Source organism: Lissotriton vulgaris, chromosome 5, assembly GCF_964263255.1.
Source record: "Lissotriton vulgaris chromosome 5, aLisVul1.2, whole genome shotgun sequence".
Classification (NCBI taxonomy): domain Eukaryota; kingdom Metazoa; phylum Chordata; class Amphibia; order Caudata; family Salamandridae; genus Lissotriton; species Lissotriton vulgaris.
The window spans coordinates 684,939,027-684,962,916 of record NC_141693.1 but is presented as its reverse complement, the minus strand read 5'-3'; the positions used below and the strand labels follow the sequence as shown (position 1 = coordinate 684,962,916).

Genomic DNA, 23,890 nt, shown 5'->3' with positions numbered 1-23,890 from the left:
GACTTTGTTCTCTCAGCTAGGCTCTGGTCGGGATCCTCCGCACTCCTCACCGCTTCGTCTGGGTGTTGATCGCAGCCTCAGTCACCTCCGTTGGCCTGAGGGAGATACAGAAAATCCTGCGGGTACGCGTAGTTGTCCGTCCGGCTGTGGCAGGGAACCGGGCCTGCAACGCACCTCCGGCGCGTGGGGTGGGGGAGGGGTCCCTGTTCGGGCGCCAATTATGTGGTAAATTTAAATTACCTATACTTAATTTATGCGGTAAAGTTCAATAAGAATAACTCAGTCAAAAATAAGAGACAGAATCCGTGGTATTTGAGGTTTTAAAAGGGGTTTTATTCCTTAAAAAGGAATTGGTTCGAACCAGGCAATCGGGTTCCGTCACCACGAGGGTTCGGGAAGGGATAGACAATACTTTATTGACAGGTTATCATATATATAGTCAATGCATTACAGTAAAGACATATGCAGGAGGCGTAACAGCTGAGAGAAACGAGATAAGGACATATGTACGTAACAGAAGGCGTGCATGAAGGCGTACACGGAGGTGTGTGCTAGACAACGTCACATGAAACGTATTACAAGTGGGTGGATCCATAAGTGAATCCTGCAGTGTCAGCAGAAATATGTGGCAGGGATGCGCGCGCAGCAGCATGACGTATGCTTGACGTGGAACTGGAGGGTGAAGGGGACTTGACATTTAGCCCTACATGAGGAGACAGAAGTCTGGGGTGTCAGAACAACCTAATCCCAAATCATATCTAATATCTTGTGTTTGAGGAACTGTATTATCTGGAAGGAAAGGTCTCTCGGGCAGAGGCTATTCTATACTGACTGCTAGTGCGTGCATATGCGACTATGTGTCTACATGAGATGTGAGGGGCCATGGGCCTACCATGGTAACGGAAGCTATGAATTACTTGCATGGAGACAGTGAGGCCGGGCCCTTTGCTCTGCAGCTGGGAAGGATGTTTTCGTAAACTACTAGACAGGAATGTATTTTCGAGGAGCGGAGCAGATAACTTGAAGGTTGAATACAGTCTTGGCAGGCAAGGCAGGCCGAGCCTGGCACAGCTCGCCGCGCAGGGAGTAAGTCAAGGGTCAGGAAGCAGCAGACTGCAGCTTTCAGAGACAGAAGGCAGAAAGAGGCTCGATGGCAGAAATCAGGGCCTAACTCGCCAGAGCTAGAAAACATGAAAGTGCACCACATAAAGACGTTGGCAAGGTACACTTAGGAACGGAATATCTGACCCATTCATGGTGGATCTGAAAGAGGACATGTTAACGTTGGACGCAAATGTATTTGCGTCTTCATAGCTGGAAGTGGAGGGAACATAAATGTACTTAAAGCACGTACATGGAGCCGGTGGGGTCTACGATAGGGGACACAACTGACCATAAAATTCATATTACCTCAGATACATGGGGGGGGAGTTTGCTGAGGCACATCGATGGCACCCCACTGACGAGGTTTCAGTTCCAGAGGGTGCTTGCACTGACAATCGCTGCGGCGGGCATGGACCCGTGCGATTTTGGGACCCACTCCTTTAGGATAGGGGCTGCTACTGAGGCTACAGCCAGGGGTCAGAGTGCAGAGGAAGTGAAACAGTTGGGACGATGGTCCTCAAATTGCTTCAAAAGGTATGTGCGATTGCACATGTTGTGAAGTCAAGTGACATGCACTCACGCTTCTTGTCTTCTGTTTGATTTACAGTTTCGGGAGCATTTCATGCGGGGCGGAATTTGCAGTCGACCCAGTACCAAGGGACCAGCGGTCATGGATCACCGTCTGAAGAGAGAGTGGTTTGGGTCGTGGGCCATTCATACGTGAGGCGGGCCGGGGACGTATTCAAAGCAGGTGACGCGACTCGCGCAGCTGGGGAATAAGGGTACAGAGTGGCCTTCCACGGAAGGGGCGGGCTCTGTATTGACCAATTCGAATCTTTTGTTGAGGGTCTCTTAGGGCGGCAGAGGTCACCGCCATCGGTAGTCATAGTACACCTGGGGGGCAATGACTTGGTGACACTGGGTAGACGGGTATTACTCGAGCAAGTTTTGTCTACCGTTAGCTGGTTGGCAAAAAGAATCCCGGAGTGCACGATTGCCTGGTCCCACATGATTCCCAGGAAGGTATGGCGGGGGGGCCTTTCAGTGTCAGCACTGAACCATTCGGTGAAGAAGGTTAACAACAAAATTGGTAGATTGTTTCGCTCTGCGCAGTTGCATTGCATTCCTCATGGGTGTATTCGGGGTGATCACATGTATCTGAATAATGGGGTTCACCTGTCCCGGGAGGGGAATGTTTTACTCATAGGAGACTTCATAGCATGGCTAAGGGGTTTGAGGACGCATGACCTTTAGGAGGAGTTTGGGGGGGCCGGATAGCCGGTCAACTATCCGGCCTGTGGCGGTAAGGTCATGATCGGTGAGCAGTAATTTCAAGGTCCCTAGAGGGGGGCGCCACCCACTATGGATGGGAGCGCCCGGGGGGAGGCGGCCATTGGCCCCTCCCACTGGGAGGCGGCACCCACTAAGGATGGGTCGCCTAAGGGGAGACGGCCATAGGCCTCTTCCAGGGGAGGAGGCGGCTATATGCCCCTCCTACGAATTTCCCGGGGCCCGGTTATCCACGACGGCGGATATGATAGAGAGTGTGGTGATGGGGGGGGGGGGGGGGGGGAGTCCACGCTGTCCTTCCTACAGATACCTCACACGGGAGCTCGGGCGACCTTTAAGATGGCGTCGAGCGGAAAGGGGGGCCCCCAACAAGACAAGGGAAATTAGAGTTGGCAAGGAGGGTACAGTCCTCTGCGCGGCCGCCACTCACACCGTGAGGGCGAGAGTTTTTGGTAGTAGGGATCTGACACCGGTTAAGACCTTGCCGTTGGCCCTTAATGCTAGGATGTACAATTTTAATTTAGAATGTATGCATTTGCAGGATGTTAGACTCGGCTAGGAAACCTTTGTATTAGAGTTTTGTTAAGGTTAGCCAAAGAACATGTCTTCATCGAAATGTAATAAATGAAAATTGTACATGATTATGAAACTTTTATTTAATGTTTTAAATTTTGTTTCATATTTTAATAAATACGGCCGGGAGGGTGACTCCCTCCCGCCTTCCAAAAGTTCAGAACTGCGTCCGACTTCCCATCCTTGGGGATTGTGTTGGGAGGGGGTGACTGGCATACCGGCCATATGTTCCCTGTTACCCTTACCCAGTAGTTCCCACTTGAACTCAATGGTGCTTGCCCTAATTCACAGTTATATTATCGTTATAATCTTGATTATTGATATTTTAATCTGTATTAGTTTTATACTCATGTCATTCTGATTTAAAACTTACTATATAAAATCTTTAAAACCCCTTCAGGTGTCTGTGTTCATTAGAAAAGTACCAAAGTGTTATTAAATGCATAAAGTATTTTGATTATTTTATCTCCTGTCCACTGCTAGCTCCTGATCCGTCAGGAAAATATGTGCCTGTGGTAAGTCAGGTACTCGGGTAATAGTGTTAAGAAAAACACATAGAATTACTGATGGTGGTGTGTAAACTCGCCCGATTAACAAAAATACAGTCATAAACAAGTCATGGGCACAAGTGCGTGAAATCTGGTGAGATAAAAGAGTCGGGCGACCCGCGCGCTCTATCAATAGATTTGTGGCATAACGACCTGATGCACCACCTGTAAAATTTTATAAAATGTATTTACAAAAATCATTGATTCTATACAGAAATATAATAGTATACCCATAATTGCCAGTAAGGTATCACCGATCATTCTATAAGGGAGCGTCTGGGGATAATCAGTAAATAAAATGTATAAAGTGTAATCATTTATGGGCAGCTATTGCCCACTGCCATACATTTCGAACCTATATTGTAGTACCTGTATTTGTACATTTTAGAAACCCCATAAATACTAGAATTCCTCAAAAAAGCGAGCAGCAGACAACCGAGTCAGTCGAGGACTTAGGCCGGACCTGCACCATTTTGAGCAGTGAGTGGATCACTGGCACCAAACTAATTTGGGGATATCAAGTGATCTACATGTGAATGGACTTGGAGGTTGTTACACACCGCTACAGTTCTGTGCTTCTCTCTTTTCCCTCCCCTTACTTGCTCTCTTAGTCACCTGTGTACCTTTTATCCTCTGACTCTTCCACCACTGAATGCCTTGGAATTGCAAGCCACCAGGCAGCATAGCAACGTGTGCCGCACTACACCTCGGCGCGGGTCAGGCTTGGCTCCTCCATCCTCGATGCTGAGAAGCTGAATGTGCAATGTACAGCATCTTGTTAAATACAATAGGTAAACGGGCAGCCACTTAATACTGTGAAATGATGCAAAGCTGATGGCTGCTAATACTGATTGAGCAATTCTAGGCCTATTGAATGGTCACATTTATGAGAACAACTTCAAGTGTTTGGCAAGAAGCGGCGCTAATTGCTGGACGTAGCTGAAGGTGGCTAGAATTCACGTCAGCAAGCCAGATTCTGGTCCGAGTAGAGTAAGCGCATAAAAACATTTATTTGAAACTGGTTGTACGATGGGCTGGAAGGGAGACTTTTTCTTCTTCAGATTACGCAATCATTGCAAGAAGTCGTTGGCGAAGGATGAGTTAAAGGGAGAGATTTCACAGAACAAAACCAGGGAATACAAAATAATTTGGGAATGACTGAGGACCCAAGAACAAAAAGTCTTTCACTGTCAATTTTTTCAATACGTGGCGCATGCAGAAAAAACATGTACACCCTCGTGACATAAAGAATTCTGTGTTCCACAAGTTTGGAATTTAATGAAAAATATAGCGAAGAATCGGGGAAGTTAACTTTCATCATAAGAACGTTAAGTTAAACAATGTTATCAATTTCAAAGTGAAAACTGGGAAAATCGACATAATTAGACACAACCAAAGTGACATAGTTATACCTTTTGACAGGCAATGATGAACATTTCTAACTCTTTTTTCAAGAAATTGCAATCATAATAAACCAGTTAAATTGAGTATGGGATTTCCACCTCGTTTTTGACCAATGTATCATCATCACCATTTGCGATTTCTAAATAGCGATTTTTAAGGAATCGCTATTTAGAAATCGCAAAATGGTATGTATGTAGAAATCGCTATTTTTTAGCTATTTCCAATTATTCCTTATTTGCGAATTCGCAATTTGCGAATTCGCAAATAAGGTATAATTTCCCATTCATTTCTATGGGCCAGGAGGCCCATAGAAATGACTGTGAAATAATTCTCAATTTGTGAATTCGCAATTTGCTAAATCGCAATTTGAGAATTATTTCAAGGGTGCAGGGGTGTCTCAAGGACACCCTGCTGCACCCCTGAAAATTACATGTGTGTGCATATGGCGCACATACATGCCCAATGGGCATGTATGTGCTTCATATGCCACCCTCACAAAGGCACAATTGTGCATATTTACAAGAAATCGCAAATTACCACCAACTACAAGTTGGTGGCAATTTGCGATTTCTAAACCTGAATTCGTAATTTTGAAAAGCTTCATACATAGCATTTGAGGAATCGCAAAATTGCGATTCCTTAAATGCTTAAGCAAAATAAGGAATAGGAATTTTTTGCGATTCCTTATTTTGCTAATTTTTCATACATTTCAAAATCGGAAAAAAGGCCGTTTGCGATTCGCTAAGGCCGAAAATGAATCGCAAAAGGCTTGATACATATGGCCCTAAGTACCTATCCGCCAAACTCTACATCAGGCCCCTAATTTCCACTTTTTAGAATAATTGTTTTTCAATATGCTGCGGTTTGAAAGAAACACATGCCTGTGGAGAGCATTTGTAAATGGGAAGCTTTTTTCAGTCGAAGAGCCACCAGTGAATCCTCTATCAGAATGGTAGGGGAGACACCACATTATGTGCGATACAACGTCAGATGTATGTCTGATACGACTGCACGTGTATGCATTTATCAGTTTGTGACACATTACAGAGCGCCTAACTCATAATACACGTCCTCTGCCCACAGGCCTCACTGTAGCCAGGTTCACAGCTGGACAAGAAGCAGCTTTCCACTCAAGGGTCCAGGTCGTTTTAGCAAACCACCTGATAAAATCATAAGCAACCTGGAGAGAAGTACACAACTGAGTGCTCCAAGTCAGTTTTCTCATATCAGTGGAATGAAGAAGTTGACTTGTCAGTGAAAACATTTATGAATTCATTTCTGTTGTTTTATGATGCCAATGGGCCGCTCCCAAAAAAGTTCTGGGGTGCTGTAATTTTTAGATATGGGAAGTGAAGTAAAACAAATTCAAAATGAACTCTGGAATACGCACATGTGATGCCTTGTTAAGTCATGAACAAACATGTCATAATGTGTTTTCCCTTGATGGGGCAGGATTTTCGTAAATAAAATCTGCTCGGATTAAAATCTCTGTTTGTGTGAAATCATTAACACAAGTTGTGACATGAACAGAGAAAATATTAACACTGGGTATTTGGGACAACCGGTTTTTGTAGGCCGCAAATGATTTCTGCATGAGAGACAGCAGAGAATAATGTTAAAGAGGCTTTGTTTTGTGATTGTGATTGCGATTTCGTACTTACAAAGCGGGACTGTCACTTGTGAGGAGTATCCTGGCGCTGTATGGATTGGGGGTGAGAGTGAGCCTTGAGGAGATTAGAAGAGAGAAAGACATAAACCGTCTGGGGCACTGAATATCCACGTCTTCAGAGCCTTTCTAAAAAGTATTTCTGACTTAAAAAGCCTTAAGTATGGTCGCAGGGAGTTCCATGCTCTGCTCCCAAGGAAGGCTAATGTTTTTCCACCTTTCAATTTGTATCTGAAGGTGGGAAGTTTTAGCAGGTTTGCTGCTGATGATCTAAGAGGCCTAGTGGTGGTGTATGGGACAAACCGTGCTACAAGATATTTATGGCCCCATGTTAAGCCTGGCTCTGTAGGTAATAAGGAGAATTTTGAACAGGATTCTCTTGTGTACCGGAAGCCAGTGCAGGCTTCGTAATGCTGCTGCTGTTGAGGCTCTACGTGGGAGTTTGAGCACAAGCAGTGCCGCTGCGTGTTGTACTACCTGTAATTTTTTTAGAATAGCTTTATTGACTCCATTGAGAAGGCCATTACAATATTCCAAACGCGAGAGAACCAGGGCCGCTGCCACTGATTTCCTAGCAGATAGTGGAAGCAGATTGAAATTTATGTTTAACGATTTCATCAGACTAAAGCAAGTCCCTGCCCCAGTTGTGGCATGTGGGAGAAAAGAGAGCGTTGCATCAAATTTTACTCCCAATTTGTTTGCTACCTTCACCACGTCTGGTGGCGGAGTGGTTCACTCTGGCCACCATTTACAAGGCTGGAAAAGGGCATCTTTGCCTATTGGGAGGCATTCAGTTTTGTCCGTATTGCATTTGAGGTGGTTACTACGCATCCACTGGAGGGCTGCTGATAGGCAATTTCTGAAATTAGATTCAGCATCTGAGGTACTGTCATCTACTGAGAGGATCATCTGGGTATCATCTGCATACGATGTAACTTCTTTCCCAAATGATCCAATCAGAGAATAACAACGGGCTCAACGAAGAGCCTTGAGGGACACCTGTGGTAATATTACGCTCTGAAGAGAGGAACGTACCCAGCGTGACCATTTGTTTGCAGTTGGTGAGAAATGATTTAATCCATTCTAACACCGTCCCAGAGATGTTGTTGCGTTCGAGAAACTTCAGAAGGATGCTGTGAGAGATGGTATCGAACGCAGCTGACAAATCTAAAAGAATCAAAACCGCTTTCCTTCCTTTGGTGGCAATTATTTTCAGGGTATCAGTTATCTCCAAGAGGGCTGATTCGCTGGAATGCTTTGCACGGAATCCAGATTGTTGAGGATGAAGGATATTATGCTCCTCAATAAATAAAGTAAGTTCGTTCTGAACAAATCTCTCTGTTATTTTACCTAAGAGTGGCAAAAGAGAGATGGGTCGAAGATTTGACAACACTGAGGGATCGATATTTTGCTTCTTTATTAGTGGTTTTTACCAGTGCGAGTTTCCACTTGTCTGGTACAATACCTGTTATTAAAGAGGAATTCACGATATGATTGACAATGGGGTTGACGGTGTCTATCATTTTAAGAAGAATCCTCGTTGGGTAGGAATCCAACGGTGACCCTGTCTTACAGATTCCTATGGCTTCCTGTGTCTGCTCTAGTGAAACTGTCTTAAACATTCGCAAGGAGTCGACAGCATCCACCTGAACTTGCTCCGGGGTACAGCCCTGATCCTCCGAAGGAGTAACAGGAAATTCTCTTTGAATTTTTGGGATTTTATCCTCAAAGAATCCAGAAATATTATCACAAAACTCTTGCGAGGAAGGAAGCTATTTCCTTTGACCTTTGGGGTGTGTAAATTATTTTACTACTGAAAAAAATAACTTTTTGGTCTTGGTTAGCTTCTTGTATTTTATTAGTGAAGTATTTTTTTTTTCGCCACTTTAATCTGACGGTGATAAAGGTTTCTACTCTTTTTGAACGCTAGTTCAAGTTCTGTATTATACAATTTTCTCCATTGCTGCTCGTGGCGTTTGCATAGCAAATGAGCTTGTGCTAACGTGGGTGTGATCCAGGGAGCTTTCAGAGTTTTTAATTTCTTGTGCTTACTCAGTTTCTCTGGGGGTGAGAGTTCATGGCAAACCTTGGTTATCCAAGAATGGAAGAGACGTGAATCAATTTCTGTACTTCCTGTCAGGGCAGAGATATTAGCCTGGGCACACGTTGTTAGCTTGGGATTACCTGCCAATCGAGCCCATTTGAGCCCATGATGGGATTGAGCAGAGGGCTTGTCAAAATGGCTCTTCTTTGGGAATCTGAGGTTTCGATATGAAACGTGAGAGAAACGTATTGGCAATAAAAGAGTTTAACACAAGTAATATTAATTACGTAGAATAATCGTTGAAAATGAATGTGTTAATATTAGAATAATATGAAGACTAAAATGAATTTATGAAATAGAGCTTCAGCATGTGAACAAATAACTGAATCTGTTTATTTCTCCTATAGAAACTGCACGCTTTACAGAGAAGGCCTCAAACCACTGTTAGGATTTAATTTGCTTTTTAACATAGGCTTCTGCAGAGAAATGTATTTGTCCTTCTTTATGATTATTTTGTTCTTTTCTTGTCAACGGCTAAGTGGTTGGTGAATCGTACAACACTTCCTACTGTCCGGGAAAATGTTTAGTTTTATGAATAACCACTCTAGTAAATGTTGCAACATGACTAAAAATGTGCGCGAGTCAAGGAATAGGGATATCATGGTTTCCTTTGCTGAAAGACGAAGATGACTGCAGGGCTCAAATATCTTTTGAAAGTAAGGTGTGGTGGATGTGGTGTGACTGAACACCCCATGCTCCTGAACCAATGATAACTGAGAATTGCTTGGACTTTGCAGCCAATTTAGGGATGGACTTTAACATTTAGGGTATAATTATTAGTGTTAAAACTCTTTCTGGTGGGTTTTCGAGGGTGCAACGGTGCGGCAGTGCGCTGTGTGGCTTAGGCAGATGTGTGAGCAGAGAGCCGTTTCCTTAAGCTCTATTGGCTGAAGCTGACTGCACTTGACTTCCTAACTTGGCTCCTCATACCTTTGTGAGGTTGCCCCAGCTTTCCCTTTCGGCCGGAGGGTTAGCTCTTCAGGCTATTAGCACACTGACCTTTAGTACTTTCTTAGGTTTGTGTGATGATCTGTTTGTATTGATTTGCAACAATGCTCTTTTGTCTCTCTTCCTATCCACTCCGTCATGCTCCTTTAAATGAGATGTTATTGTGAATTACTGTCTTGTATGATGGTCTATTTTTTCGAAACTGACTTTGTATGAGCATTCTCATTTGCTAACAAAGAAAATAGATAAAGCTAAGTGAATAGTAAAACTGAGTCTGTCATTTATTGATGCTCAAGATTATTGCAATTTGTATATATGTAATGTATAGATTTGTTTAGAATACTTCCTTTGTTGTAGGTCCTTATAAGGGGGTATAATCCGTCATAACAGTTGTCAATCCCTGGCAACTCTCAAAAGGTTGATCAGAGGACCAGTTCTAGGTATGGGCAAAATTTAGTGCCATAGGTGAAATGTCTAGCAGTTATTAAATTGGTTACGTGTGGTAAATGTATGTATTCCCCATGGTTCCACTGCATCAATTTGAGATATGAGAAATGAAAAGTGAGTGAGGAAGGAAGTAAAACGATTTCAAAATGACCTCCGGAACACACACATGCGATGAGATGTTATGTCAAGAACAAACACGTCATAATGCACTGAATTTTGTTTTTTCACTTGTAAGATGAATTTTACAGCTATTTTCAAGGTAAATTCTGGAGGGCAAAATAAAGGAACTAGTGGCCGGGTAGTACGGTGTAGCTGACAGGCCCTTTCAGAGAAAAAAATAAATAAATAAAAAATTAAGAAGCGAGGGAGAACTTTGGAAGCAGGGACAAGAAGCAAGTACCCCCACACAGTGTACAGATACCCAGCCCTTGCAAAGAAAACGTGGAAAGGTGGGCTGGCATTTGACTACAGGGAGTGAGTGGCTCTCACAAAGAATATATAGATTAAAAGAAGAACAAGCACTGGCGTTGCCAATAGGTTTCGCATTTGGAAAGTTGGAGCTATTGGTTTTGTAAATGACATTTTATATTTATATATCGTTATTGGCATTGTCAATAACAATATATAAATATAAAATGTCATTTACAAAACCAATAGCTCCAACTTTCCAAATGCGAAACCTATTGGCAACGCCAGTGCTTGTTCATGGTTAAAGTGAATCGCATTGGCTTCGAAGCGCCTCTGTAGCCTTTGTGAACGGGTAGCATTTGCTACGAGTGGTTTTAGTTAGTCTTTTCTGGCACGTTGCAATCAACATGACAACCGAGTATGCTGCTATTAAATTATCTTGTTGCTGTCTCCTCATAAATTTACAGTGTTGATATGCTGGCAAATGGCCGGAGGGAAGCCGGATGGGGGCGGGAGAGCCTGGGGGGGGGGGGGGGGGGGGGGGGGGAATGCGAGCGAGGGGAGGAGAAGTATGGCAGGCGGAAAGTGAATCAAATTGGCTTCAAAGCGCCTATGTAGCCGTTGTGAACGGGTAGCATTTGCTACGAGTGGTTTTAGTTAGTCTTTTCTGGCACGTTGCAATCAACATGACAACCTAGTATGCTGCTATTAAATTAGCTTGTTGCTTTCTCCTCATAAATTTACAGTGTTGATATGCTGGCAAATGGCCGGAGGGAAGCCGGATGGGGGCGGGAGTACCTGGTGGGGGGCGGGAATGCGAGCGAGGGGAGGAGAAGTGTGGCAGGCGGAAAGTGAATCGCATTGGCTTCGAAGCGCCTCTGTAGCCATTGTGAACGGGTAACATTTGCTACAAGTGGTTTTAGTTAGTCTTTTCTGGCACGTTGCAATCAACATGACAACCTAGTATGCTGCTATTAAATTATCTTGTTGCTTTCTCCTCATAAATTTACAGTGTTGATATGCTGGCAAATGGCCGTAGGGAAGCTGGATGGGGGCGGGAGAGCCTGGTGGGGGGGGCGGGAATGCGAGCGAGGGGAGGAGAAGTGTTGCAGGCGGATTAGGGAGATGCGCGTGCTTGTGTGGTCACGTGACCCGCTTTTGTGGTCACGTGCCTCACATGCACTGAGGAAAAACCGCAGTGGTTTGACAAGTCGATGGAGCACTTTTATTCTCGCCTATTGCATTCGCAAGCGAATGATAATGGGCGAAACCTAAAAATAAAGCCAGATGTGGAGGGGCAGAGAACAACGGATGAATGGAGGTTGGTAGGAAAACAATGCAGAGGGAAGGAGATGGGCGAGAGCTCCAGAAAAGTCCATGCCCTCTTAAGGAGTGCTAAGGAGAAAATAAATACAAAAGTTTCCTGATGTCAACAGTGGAAGGATACAAATAAGCCAATCAAAGGAACTGTAAATAAGCTATGCTTTAGGAGCAGGACAAAGAGGAGCACTGGGAGGACAATCATCAACTAAGGAGCGGGAACCTGAGATAGACAAGAAAGCCATCCAATCATGAATAAGACTCTGACAGAGAGCCCGCTCTATTTAATGTATTACATACAATGGGTCTTCCACAAAAGACAGCCAAAGATGCCTGAAGACTAGAATTAAAAAGCTCCAGTCATGGAATAGGCCACGAGGATGCACTGATGAGTTCATTTTACAAAGGGGTGGACAGCTTGACTGTTCGTCCTGAAGTAGCCATAATAATGCAATACTCTGAATCTAACTTCATCTAAGTTAGTTTGAGCCAATGAGGTTTGGAGTGGTTAGCATCAAAAGTACAGCATGTTTTGGATTTTAAGCAAAGGTATTTATGTCCAAACAGAAACCGCAGTCTGCAATTGGAGTTTTCTTTTTTAACAACTTAATATGACATGTTCAGCAAGGCATGGAAATTGGAAAGGACAATGATGGAGTAAGACCAGATGTTGAAAGCAGTGAGTATGAAGTGAATGTATCTGGGCAGATTCAAACAAGGTTGAGGTGGGACTGAAAGAAAAAGCCTGGAAGTTCCTCAACCTTGTTTTTTGTGCATGACTATGGTTACTTTAGGTGAAAATCCGAAAGAATTATGCAACACATTACAAAGTTTTATTTCAGGGAAGAAATGACAAGCACAATAAATAGTATTCACAGTAATCCCCTGGCAAGTCCTGTGAAATGGACGATATATGGAGTCCAACGTTACTCTACATGCCTAGTCAGGATTACTTACTAATCTTGCAACTGGCCACCAAATATTTCAAATGAAGGTTCTATCGGAGTTCACCACTTTTTTTCTTGCTGTGACACTCACCACTACCTTTTTGCTAGTCACTATGCCAATGCCAAAGGACATACGTCTATATTCTTTATGGTTTATGTCAATAGAGATACCCTTTAATGTTCATAAGCCAGGGTCTTAACCTATTCTTCACAATAGTGATTGCCACCCGTATCACACCTTCCTGTTAAGGCCACAACTTTATTGTCAGTGGTTTGGCATAACTGCTACATTAGTAAATTAACCTCCACTTGAAAATTGCACTTGTTTCTTTTCAATGGAATCACATTGGTGAGTTGAGAAACCACAACACGGTGCAATCACTTACATTTTAAAGATTGTCAATAATTTCAAATTCAGGGTGTTTTTCTCACATTGGCTTCCAGCGGTATGGAAAAATGAAGTCCACATTGAGAGGGTTAGCATCCTAAATTGTATATTGTGCATAATCCTACCTTTGTATCTCATTCTCACTGGTTGGTAACCATCCATGGTTACATCTTTTGTGACAAGTGTCAGTATAGCTACCAGGGAGAAAGAGATGCTTCAGAGGGGAGAATAAATGGTGCAACATGCCCCTTGGATTCTCAAGATCATACAGCTGCCCGATCCCCTCTGTGAATCCCATTTCGCTCTTCAATTGAGCAGGTAGAGTGGTAGGTTATCAAAGTAGAAGATACCACCTTGTTCTTCCTACTAAAGCTCTCCTACAGACTGAAAGCTCAGACAGAGAGGGCGACGGAGGGCGACGGAGAGCAGCCAGAGTGTAAAAAGCAAACTACATGCTCCATTTGCTTGTGAGGAAAGAGAATAACAGCAAGGCAATCATGATGAAAAATTATCACTGCACCTGCCATGATGTCTTCCATGATTGTGATGATGTAGGACGGCCTGCTGAAAGTTGGAGGGTTATCATTTTCATCCTACAGTGAGGAGTAAAGAAAAAAGGTGAGTCAACTGATAATAGCATTTGTATATTGAATTTGCATAGAGTGCAATCGCTACGGTCTTCAATTACAAGAAATGAATTAAGCAAATCATACATAATACTTTCACATGTGAACATGAGGACACATAAACTCAAACAGTTCTCTGCAAAATAAAATTGCATTCAGTTTGCCCTTTTTGGTGATGGTGAGGATCAGGGTCAAGCTGCATTTTCTGTTTGTATTTTCCAGGTTGTCCTCAATCTGAAAACGAAAAATGACGAGATTTTGGGTTGGGACCCCCACTGTGTAATGGTGTAAGAGGGCACATTTAACTGAAGCTGACAGGTGTATGACGCACAGGTTTCTTGTGCCAAATTTGCCAAACGGAAGTTCATTGTCAATACCCCAACCTTGGAGCACAGAAGAGTTTCTCAGTTACTGTTGCTTTGGTTCCTGGATTTAGGAAGATACATATTGACACATTGGCTGAATGTTTCTACCCAATTTTTACACTAAGGTTGTAAACAGAGTGCATACATTCCAAGAGTCAGCTCTGGGACTGTGTTGGAACGTGGCTGTCTGCTGCATGGTGAATAGACACATAGCACTTCCTTGTGTGTCCAAATGCTTGCGAAACTGGTATACTTATTTTTGTGTTGGCCCTGGCATGGTGTAAACCTAGCATGTGCATAGTCGCCTAAGTCTGTCCCTTGAAATGCACGGTCCAGAAACGTGTTCTGTGGCATTCAGGGGCTCACGAAGCTTATCCACATAGCAGGCATAGGACTTTTGTCGAAGCATTGGGTGAATCACAAAGTTTTGGCCGAAGCCTACTAAGGTTTTTGGAAACCATTAGTGTAATCAGACTTTTTTCTCTGTGTCAGGGAATGGGCATTCTTCTGGCCCTCTTATATAAAGTTCAGCTGTTATGTTAACCTTAGAAACTTGCACTGACGATCTGTGTGTGTGATTAATGTGTCTGTGGTGAGTGTGTGTGTGTGTGTGATGAGTGTGTCTGTGATGAGCATGTGTGTGTCTGTGATGAGTGTGTGTATCTGTGGGCATGTGTGTGTGTGTGTGTATGCAGTGAATCTGCAGCAAATGTATAGTTGTTAGGACTCTGTGTGTCATGAGAGTCTGAGTCCTGGGTCCAATGGGTTCCGTTTTGGTTGGCCCTTGGTTTAGCATAGCACACAATGGACATGAGAAACAGTTTCCCCAAACAGTGGAAGTGTATTTTCTGAATTCCTGTTACTGCAGGGTGGAGACCAGACACTAAAGTCAATGATGATGGAGACAAGGATTCCCAGAGAAATTCAATAAGGACCTTGTCAGCAAAAGGCTGCTGATTATTTTTTCTTGAGCTCTGCCATTTGGACGGGTGATGGTGGAATGTGGTTTCTGTTTTTCAATGTGTGGAACTTCATAAGCAGGGCTATCCTTTTTCTGTCCCTGATTACTGCTTCGGGAATGCTATTGACAGTCAGGTACACAGATCTCACAATTCATGGTGCCCTTATTGATAGTTTTACTTGTAGCCAACAACATTGCTACTTGATGTGAGAATTATCACTTTTAGAAAGGCTGTGTCAGAGGAAAAGCCAGAAAATGACATTTGAAAAACAACCAACCCAAACTGGTTCTGAAACCGTAGACTGTAGATCCACATCCCTTTTCTGAAAAATATGTACAAAAGTGGTACCCCACTTATTTCTAGCTCCAAGTTGTTTATGACCAAGGAAGGTGATCTGAGGAGTACCCAATGGAGTGTTGTGTGACCAGGGCCGGTGTCTGCATGACAGTCAGTCTCCTAGAAGTGGGGCAAGGCATCCCTTGAAGTCTGTTATTGTAGAGGTCCCTATTGGCTCTGCAGTGGCAGGCCTGACATGTGGTTAAAGGGCTACTTAGGTGGGTGGCACACACAGTGCTGCAAGCTGCCCACTGGTAGCATTTGATTTATTGGCCCTAGGCACAGGTAGTGCACTTTACTAGGGACTTATAAGTAAACCAAATATGTCAATCGTGGATAAACCAATAGTCATCACATTTTAGATACAGAGCACATGCACTTTATCACTGCTCAGCAGTGGTAACGTGCTCATAGTCGTAAAGCCGGCAACAACGAAGTCAAAAACAGGTCAGAAAGCAAAAGATGAGGGGAAACCATGCCAAAAGATGCTAGGTCTACCAACAACCTTCAAGGCTAGACCTCGGTGGACCACTCCAAAGACCTTCTTCACAAGAAACAGGACAGACTAGACTCCTGAATTTTGTTTTCAACGAAGCATAGTAATGAATGCCAGCATAGTAATGAATGCCGTTTGAAGGTGAAAAGTCTAGATGCTGTCTCCAAAGGATACTGCATTGACCTTCCATCTTGTCACAGAAGTAGTAAGAAACCTTGAGTGTGGAGGCCTAGATTCAAAGTCAAAAACCTAATTGCTCTTGACAATTTTAAGAATTCACTTCTCAGATGCCTCATCTTACCCCACAAAAACAAATTATCACATTCATTACCTTGCAAGGCATGGGAACTCCATTGCTACCCAGCTATCAGAATGACTGTTTTTTTTTGATGTAGAAGTTGTACTGGGACCAGCCTTTCTCCTTGAGCATAGAGGATGAGATTACTTTGTCCATTAATACTTGGTCCTCCAGAAATGCCTGCAAGACTGGTAAGAAACTTTACTGTACTCCTGGTAACGTGGTGCATAGAGCAGGACATGGTTCTGATCATTAAATGTCTTTCTAATTTTTTGCTCCAGGTGAGGACCAAATAACGTTATGCCCAGAAAACGTTATGCACAGAAACAAAGAACCTTTGTTTCTGTACCATCCTCCTCAAGTATTGTATATGTGCCTGTAGGCCACCACAGAAGAACTACAAAACAACTCCGAAGCATGCAGCCCATCGCAGGCCTGCTAATTAATCTGCTCCTGCAATCCAAAGCACCTTCACTGTCTTGCATACCTTCTTCAAAAATTGTTAAGTTCTTGTCCACAGCCTGGGTGGCAGTAAACCTACCAGTTCTCAGCACCAATTTATTACCTGGATATGTCTTTTCAAGATACTGTCAAAGCCCTTATCCTCAGCATTTGAAGATATGGAGACATCTGGATTCACTAACTGCCAACCTGTTAGGATAGGTTGCCTACTTCTATTCCGGAAAGAGTGTGACACACTGTCTCGCATAATCAGCATGAGACTAGGAACAGACAGATGATTCAAATCCAGACATTCACAGAGGATCAGAGCATTAGTCTTGTCATATAAAGGCAGTACAAAGCTCAACACCTTGTAACTACTGGAGAAAAGCACTGGATTAGACCTCCTGCAGCTTCCTAGGAAAAACACCCAGATTTTCTCTTAGGTGTGCAAGGATGGAATCTGGCTCCCCCGGGAAAATATATATTTATAATTATTTGAAATGCTACAGCATCCCAGGAATACAAGAAGAGGAGTCCAAATCATGACCCTGTGTAGTACACACATGTTGAGCTTCCCATTCCTTTTTAGGTTTCGCTGGGGGACGGAGCCGTTAGGCTCCGCCTCCAGAGAAATCTATTGAGTACAGTAAGCACTCTGGAACACGCCCCCCCGTCCCATTGGCTAGCTCCATAAATGGAGCCTAGCCATTGGACGAGGGGCCTGTCCGTCAATGCCGGACCAGACACGGGGGCGTTCCCGAGATTCTTTGGCTTTTGCCGACGTCACGCGACGCCGGGAACGCCCCCGAGTCTCCTCCGGCCGGGCCGTGCTTGCTGCTGTCCTGGGCATCGTGAGTGTTTTTCCCCGGCACGCTCTCCCGCCGTTCGTGTTCTGACCCGCCCCCCTCACGCCCCCTGTGTCCTCTCCCGCCCCCTCCCGCCGTCCGCCACTGCTTTAATGTTATTTTGTCATCATGGCGCCAGCTTCGGTGCCCACCCGACATTTGCCCGATAAAATCAGCCCCCGCCTGCCTGCCTAAGGAGAAGGGCCGCTGCGCTGCCCGCAGCGACCCGCTTCGGTGCCCACCCAGGCATTTGCCCGATAAAATCAGCCCCCGCCTGCCTGCCTAAGGAGAAGGGCCGCTGCGCTGCCCGCAGCGACCCGGAAGTGGTTGGCCGGAAGTGCCCGCCCCCGCAGCCCGGGGGGAAGAAAGAAGAAGCCTGGCAGCCGGTTTGCAGGGCTCCCGTGATGCGAGGGAGCCCTGCTGCATTTAGGAGAGCCCAGGAGGAGAGGAACCCCGCCCGCGGCCCCGTTCTCCCGCCGTTCGTGTTCTCTCCCGCCCCCCTCACGCCCCCTGTGTCCTCTCCCGCCCCCTCCCGCCGTCCGCCACTGCAGCAGATCCCCGCCTCCCTCTCCCCTCCCACAGCAGATCCCCGCCTCCCGAGCCGCAGCAGGTCCCGATGCCGTTGTAACACGGCCTCCGCTCTCCCCCTCCCCTCCCACAGCAGATCCCCGCCTCCCGAGCCGCAGCTGATCCCGATGTTTCGGAAAATGTGTGCAAGCGGAAGAAGTCCAGGTGAGTGCCCGTTCCTGCTTCCCGCTGTCTGTGTGCCGTTCCCGCCCCCCCCCTCTTCCCGCTGTCCGTGTGTGGTTCCCGCCCCCCCCCCTCCCGTTGTCCGTGTGCGGTTCCCGCCCCCCCCTCCCGCTGCCGCAGCTCCCGGAGCCCCGAAATTCCTCACCTCCCACTCGGATGGGACTGTCAGGCAGGCTCCGCCAGGCGTCTCCGCTCCTCCGCCTCTCTCTGTCTGTGGGCCCCAACTGGGTCTACGGCGGGGCCTACCCTGCGACTCCTCTTCGTCCCGGTGTAGGGCTCGGGTAAGATCCTGGATCAGAGTTAGGCACCCTCCCATAGCCCGCTGTCGCAGGCCGTTTCCAGCATCCGTGGGCCACTCTACCGATCTGCAGAGCGTGTGTTTGTTCAAGGGTGTCAAACGCAGCCCTTCGGTCCCCGGTGATCTTTGTATTCGCGCGCAGGTACGCTATCTCGTTCGTCTCCTCCTGTTCAGTCATTTCCTCCCGCCCCAACCATTTGTCATGTTCACCTCAACTGCGCGGTGTAAGACATCTTCGTTATATCAGTTACTGTGTTTGCCATATCTGATCAGCGTGATTGATCATTGCTCCAGCCACAGGTTGGTAATAAGCTGGTTTGAGAGACTCCCACATTTCCCATAGGGCAAAACGGGCATGACAGCATTATAAACTGGCCATTTATCAAGCTGTTCCCGCCGGTCATGGTCTGAGCAATGCTAGGCAGGCCGGCCTCCCAGCTCGCTGGAGCAGCCCCGAGCACGCCTGGGCGGCCGGGCGGCCGGGCAGATTGCTGCGCCATGGATTCATAACGATTGGACATCCGAGCTGAAGTAAGAGCACATAATCGAAGTAAAACCGAGCAAGACAAACATATTTTGTTAGTGGAGTTATTTGTTTGTGCTGAGATCGGCTGAATATCTGTTCTTTGATTGCCTGCTGGGAACATTTCACTCCAGTGTTGTATTAGGTTGAAGCGAGTTACAGCTTAATTTGTGCCGGGGTTGCCGGTGGTAGGCACTAGGACTCGTTTCTTGTATTTTATTCTTTCACATTCAAAGGGGATTTCTTGTTTACCAAGCTTTATGAAGTAATAAGTGGGGAAACCTAGTTGATCTCTGGTACAGTCATCACATTGACGAAGAGTAAATTTAATATAATCTGAGAAGAATTTTGAGCAGGATCGGCAGTTTCTGTATATGCTTCCTGATGCTTCCATCTCTGCTCACCACTCATTACAGAACACTGAGTGGCACGTCCCATACCCGTGTTCAACCCCTTTCTCTTCCAATTTAGTATCCGTTCTCCCCTTCTATTTTCTTGATTTTACCTCTTGTCTTGTAGACTTGCAAGTATGGGTGTTTGTCCAATGTTGATAAGCGCAGGGTATTATCACAGCATCCACTGTGGGCATAGAAATATTGCTAGACAAGGGTCTGCTGCTCTCAGGCTCTTCGGTGACGCTGGGAACGACCGGCTGGACTTTACGCTGGCGGCTGCTGTGCTATCCCCGGAAGGATGTGGGGGCTCCGGGAGTAACGAGGAAGAAGTGTCTGAGGTGAGCAACCCCTTGATATGGCTGGGCCAGAGGCGGTCTCTCTTTCGGGCCTGCCCCCCAACACCGGGCACTGCCCCCTGCATTAGTTACCACCCACCCCTCACTCCAAGGGCAGTCATGGAAAGGGAAGTGACTGCTGGGCGGGGCTTGCGTGCGTCATGCTAGGTGAGGGCAGTTCCTGCTGGAAGGCTTGCTCTGCTCCCACGGTGCTTTACCCGGGACTTGCACCGCACTTAGGGCTTCTGGCAGCGCGGGAGCAGCGGCGGACATGACACAGGCCCGGTCCGAGCTGCTGCCCGACGGCTTCGAAGATGAGATAGATTCCATAATCCCGCGGTCTCCTGTGCCCGCCCAAGGGTCTGCTGCTCTCAGGCTCTTCGGTGACGCTGGGAACGACCGGCTGGACTTTAAGCTGGCGGCTGCTGTGCTATCCCCGGGAGGATGTGGGGGCTCCGGGAGTAACGAGGAAGAAGTGTCTGAGGTGAGCAACCCCTTGATATGCCTGGGCCAGAGGCGGTCTCTCTTTCGGGCCTGCCCCCCGACACCGGGCACTGCCCCCTGCATTAGTTACCACCCACCCCTCACTCCAAGGGCAGCCATGACCTGTTTACAGCATTGAGCACACAGTCCTAATCCCTTCAATAACATTGAGTACATCATCTCCTTAGGCCACTGCCACCATACACTGTGTTGTGACCCTCACATCTGTCACACCAGTTACAGTTGTGACCCTTCCCAAAATCACCGCTCACTCCCCACTGGCACCCACTTCCACCAGGACCTCCTCAGGATTCAGCAGTCATCCACCTGGGCATGATTGCAGTGACTACAGCCAGGCACGATTTGCAACTCTACACCTCTTACTCAATATTGCGTAAAGCCACACACCCCTAATTTAACTCTGGGCACAGCTCTCCTGATCACAGTTGCACAGCATGTAGCCACAATACTCCGACATAACATTGCTCTTTTCTGCACGCACGTTAATTACTCATGTCATACCAGATACAACTACAGGTACAACTGTGGCCGTTGATCTCGCATACAACAGAGCACTGACCTCTGACACCGTGTGTGGTTCTTTCTCACCTTAAAACTGGCACTTGATTGTCACCACACAGCAGTAAAAGCATCTGTGCAGAGCTACTCCCCAGTCTCTCTACCCTTACTTGGTACAGTTCTAATCACTCCGTCTACTTCACCTGGCACAGCTCGTTGACATAGGGTATGGAACTTGTTCCTGCTAAATCAGGCACAACTGTGACCCTTTATTCAGTCCTCCAAACCATTCAGGTATTGGTTTCTGCCACAGGAATGAGCTTTACCCACTGGATTTGCCCAGGACAGCAACCCTCTTTTAATTGTTAATCATTGGTGCCTTGTTGGTTTGTGGTTGATGGAGACTTAAGTTAAATATCCAGTGTTGTTTCCATGGAATGACTTGTGAACAATACAAACCGTCTTAAATTGTGAGTTTTCTTTAATTGGTGTGTTGTGAAGGCATGTGTAGTGTTATGTGATTGCTGCATTGTGGGCTGTGAGAGCTGTGTGGGCTGTGAGAGCTGTGTGGGCTGTGAGAGCTGTGTGGGCTGTGAGAGCTGTGTGGGCTGTGAGAGCTGTGAGAGCAGTGTGGGCTGTGAGAGATGTGTGGGCTGTGAGAGATGTGTGGGCTGTGAGAGATGTGTGGGCTGTGAGAGCTGTGTGGGCTGTGAGAGCTGTGAGAGCTGTGTGGGCTGTGAGAGCTGTGTGGGCTGTGAGAGCTGTGAGAGCTGTGTGGGCTGTGAGAGCTGTGTGGGCTGTGAGAGCTGTGTGGGCTGTGAGAGCTGTGTGGGCTGTGAGAGCTGTGTGGGCTGTGAGAGCTGTGTGGGCTGTGAGAGCTGTGAGAGCTGTTTGGGCTGTGAGAGCTGTGTGGGCTGTGAGAGCTGTGTGGGCTGTGTGGGACGTGTGGGCTGTGAGAGCTGAGCAAGCTGTGTGGGCTGAGAGAGCTGTTGGCAATGTAAATAACAATGCCATTTATTTATAAGTAAACAAAAAAAAAGAAATGTCATGAGCAATGCCAATAGCTCTAACTTTTCCAAAGGCGAAACCATTGCATTGTAAATGCTTGTTTTCTTAGTCACCACCAGGGGCTTATCCACTGCTTCATCCACAAGGTGCTGCACGTCTGAACCCACAGTCTGGTGGTTATCTTCAAGAGCCGCAAAGGCAGGGACAGAGCTCCTAGCCTTGCTCCTATCCCTACTTTCATCATCACCTAAAAAGGACCAAGCTCAATGCACCTCTTCTAACTGGAACACTCTCCCCTGTGCCAGTCAGCCAACAGCAGATTCAGAATGAAAACAACCTTACATGAATAATGTTGACCACTAGCACAGTGAGAGAGAGAGAAACTCTGTTTATTTAGACCGTAGTCTTTAAACAATGAGATCCAAAGTAGAGCTGCGTCACATCAATAAACAAACAAAACTGTACACAATTTTAAAAATTATAAAATCGTTAAAAAATTTAAAACACATGCTATACATAATAAAATTGGAGATTGTTACATTTAAAATAGACGATTTTGATATGTTGCTCATTACAGTACTATCTGATGTCTTATGGGCTTGCAATCCCTCATACTTTAGTTTTTAGCTTCCTGCGCTAAGCGATTTATCTCTTTCAAGTAGTTACCAAGAGCAATTGCTATTTCCAGATTTTCCATTCCTATCAACAAGTTTGTTGCTTGTACACGTTGTCTTATGCCATGTTTTATGAATAAAGGATGTAGGAACCGTTGTCTCACTTTTAGACATGTCAAGCAATCAAGAAGTATATGTAACATTTCACACTTGGCTCCCAAGCCACATTTACATATACCATCTGGGTATAACATTTCTGCCTTAACTCTCCCCTCCATTTGCCAAGGAATGATGCCAATTCGAATTTTTAGTATCTCCCACCTAAAAGCGTAATTTGGCAAGGTTTCTAGGTATGGATACCCCGTCTCGTATTCCCGTGCTTCTATCATATTTACCACAGATTTTTTGTTTCTTAGATATCTTATATCCTGGCTTCTGGAGTACTCCCTTCCTTGTGCTCTAAGTGCACTCTTCGTGAACTCCACATCTAGGGAATTTTGGTTTACTCCCACTTTTAGGTTCCCAATTATTTCCTTTATTTTTCTTTTAGCATCTAATGCCCATCTAAGGTTACTGTGGCGGATTTCCTCACTACACCAAAGTGAGACCTTTTCCCCTAGCCCCTGTGATTGGCGTTTCCAGAATCTTATCATTGCCATTTTGGCCAAGGTATTCCATCCAATCATATCTGTTTCCAGTCTAACAGCCTGTATCATTGATGACTTTGGCAATGACAATAATGTTTTCAGGGCCCTACCTTCCTCCCGATCCCAGCCTCCCTTTCCGCTTAGAAGGAGCACTTCTGCACCATACAGTACTTGGGGAGGTATCATGGCCTCATATGCTTTTAATAGCGGTTTGTGTGACATGTCCCCATAGTTTTTATTGAATTTTTTCAGGCCACAGATAGAGGAAGATGCTTTTGCGTTTTGGTGTCCCAGATGTACGTCCCATTTTAAGGAGGATTCAAACCAAAGGCCTAGATATTTATATTCTTTTACTGTTTCTAGTTTTGTTCTATCTAGGTACCAACTAAAATTCTTGGTCCTTTTGCCGAAGCACATGATTTTTGTTTTTTCCATGTTCACTGTAAGCAATTTATCCTTACAGTAATCATGGAATGCGTTTAGTTTTCTTTGTAGCCCGAGTTCTGTCAAGTCAGTAATCACAAGGTCGTCTGCGTATAGCAAACATGAGACCTTTCTACTATTTACTCTCGGGCTCGCGCTTCTTTTCACCTCCAGCGCTGCTGGCAGATCCGCTAGAAATATTGAAAAAAGGAGCGGAGCTAGGACGCAGCCCTGTCTCAGCCCGTTCCCTATTCCAATTCTCTTTGTCAGCGCCCCTTGTGTGTCTTTAATGACTTGGGCCCAGTTCCCTTTATGTAATTCCTTCAAGATTTCTAGTAAGCACACCGGGATTTCATATTTGATCAGGCACTCCCAT

The 23,890-nt window shown here is 45.7% G+C and overlaps 1 protein-coding gene across 1 annotated transcript in view; it reads right to left on the bottom strand.

Moving 5' to 3' along the window:
* CDH23 (cadherin related 23) overlaps positions 1-23,890 on the bottom strand; it is a 2,828,172-nt gene that overhangs the window by 1,305,967 nt on the left and 1,498,315 nt on the right. The window contains exon 18 of the mRNA XM_086919477.1: positions 13,668-13,740. Within this exon, the coding sequence (XP_086775603.1) occupies positions 13,668-13,740 (73 nt within the window). The remainder of the gene's footprint in view (positions 1-13,667; positions 13,741-23,890) is intronic.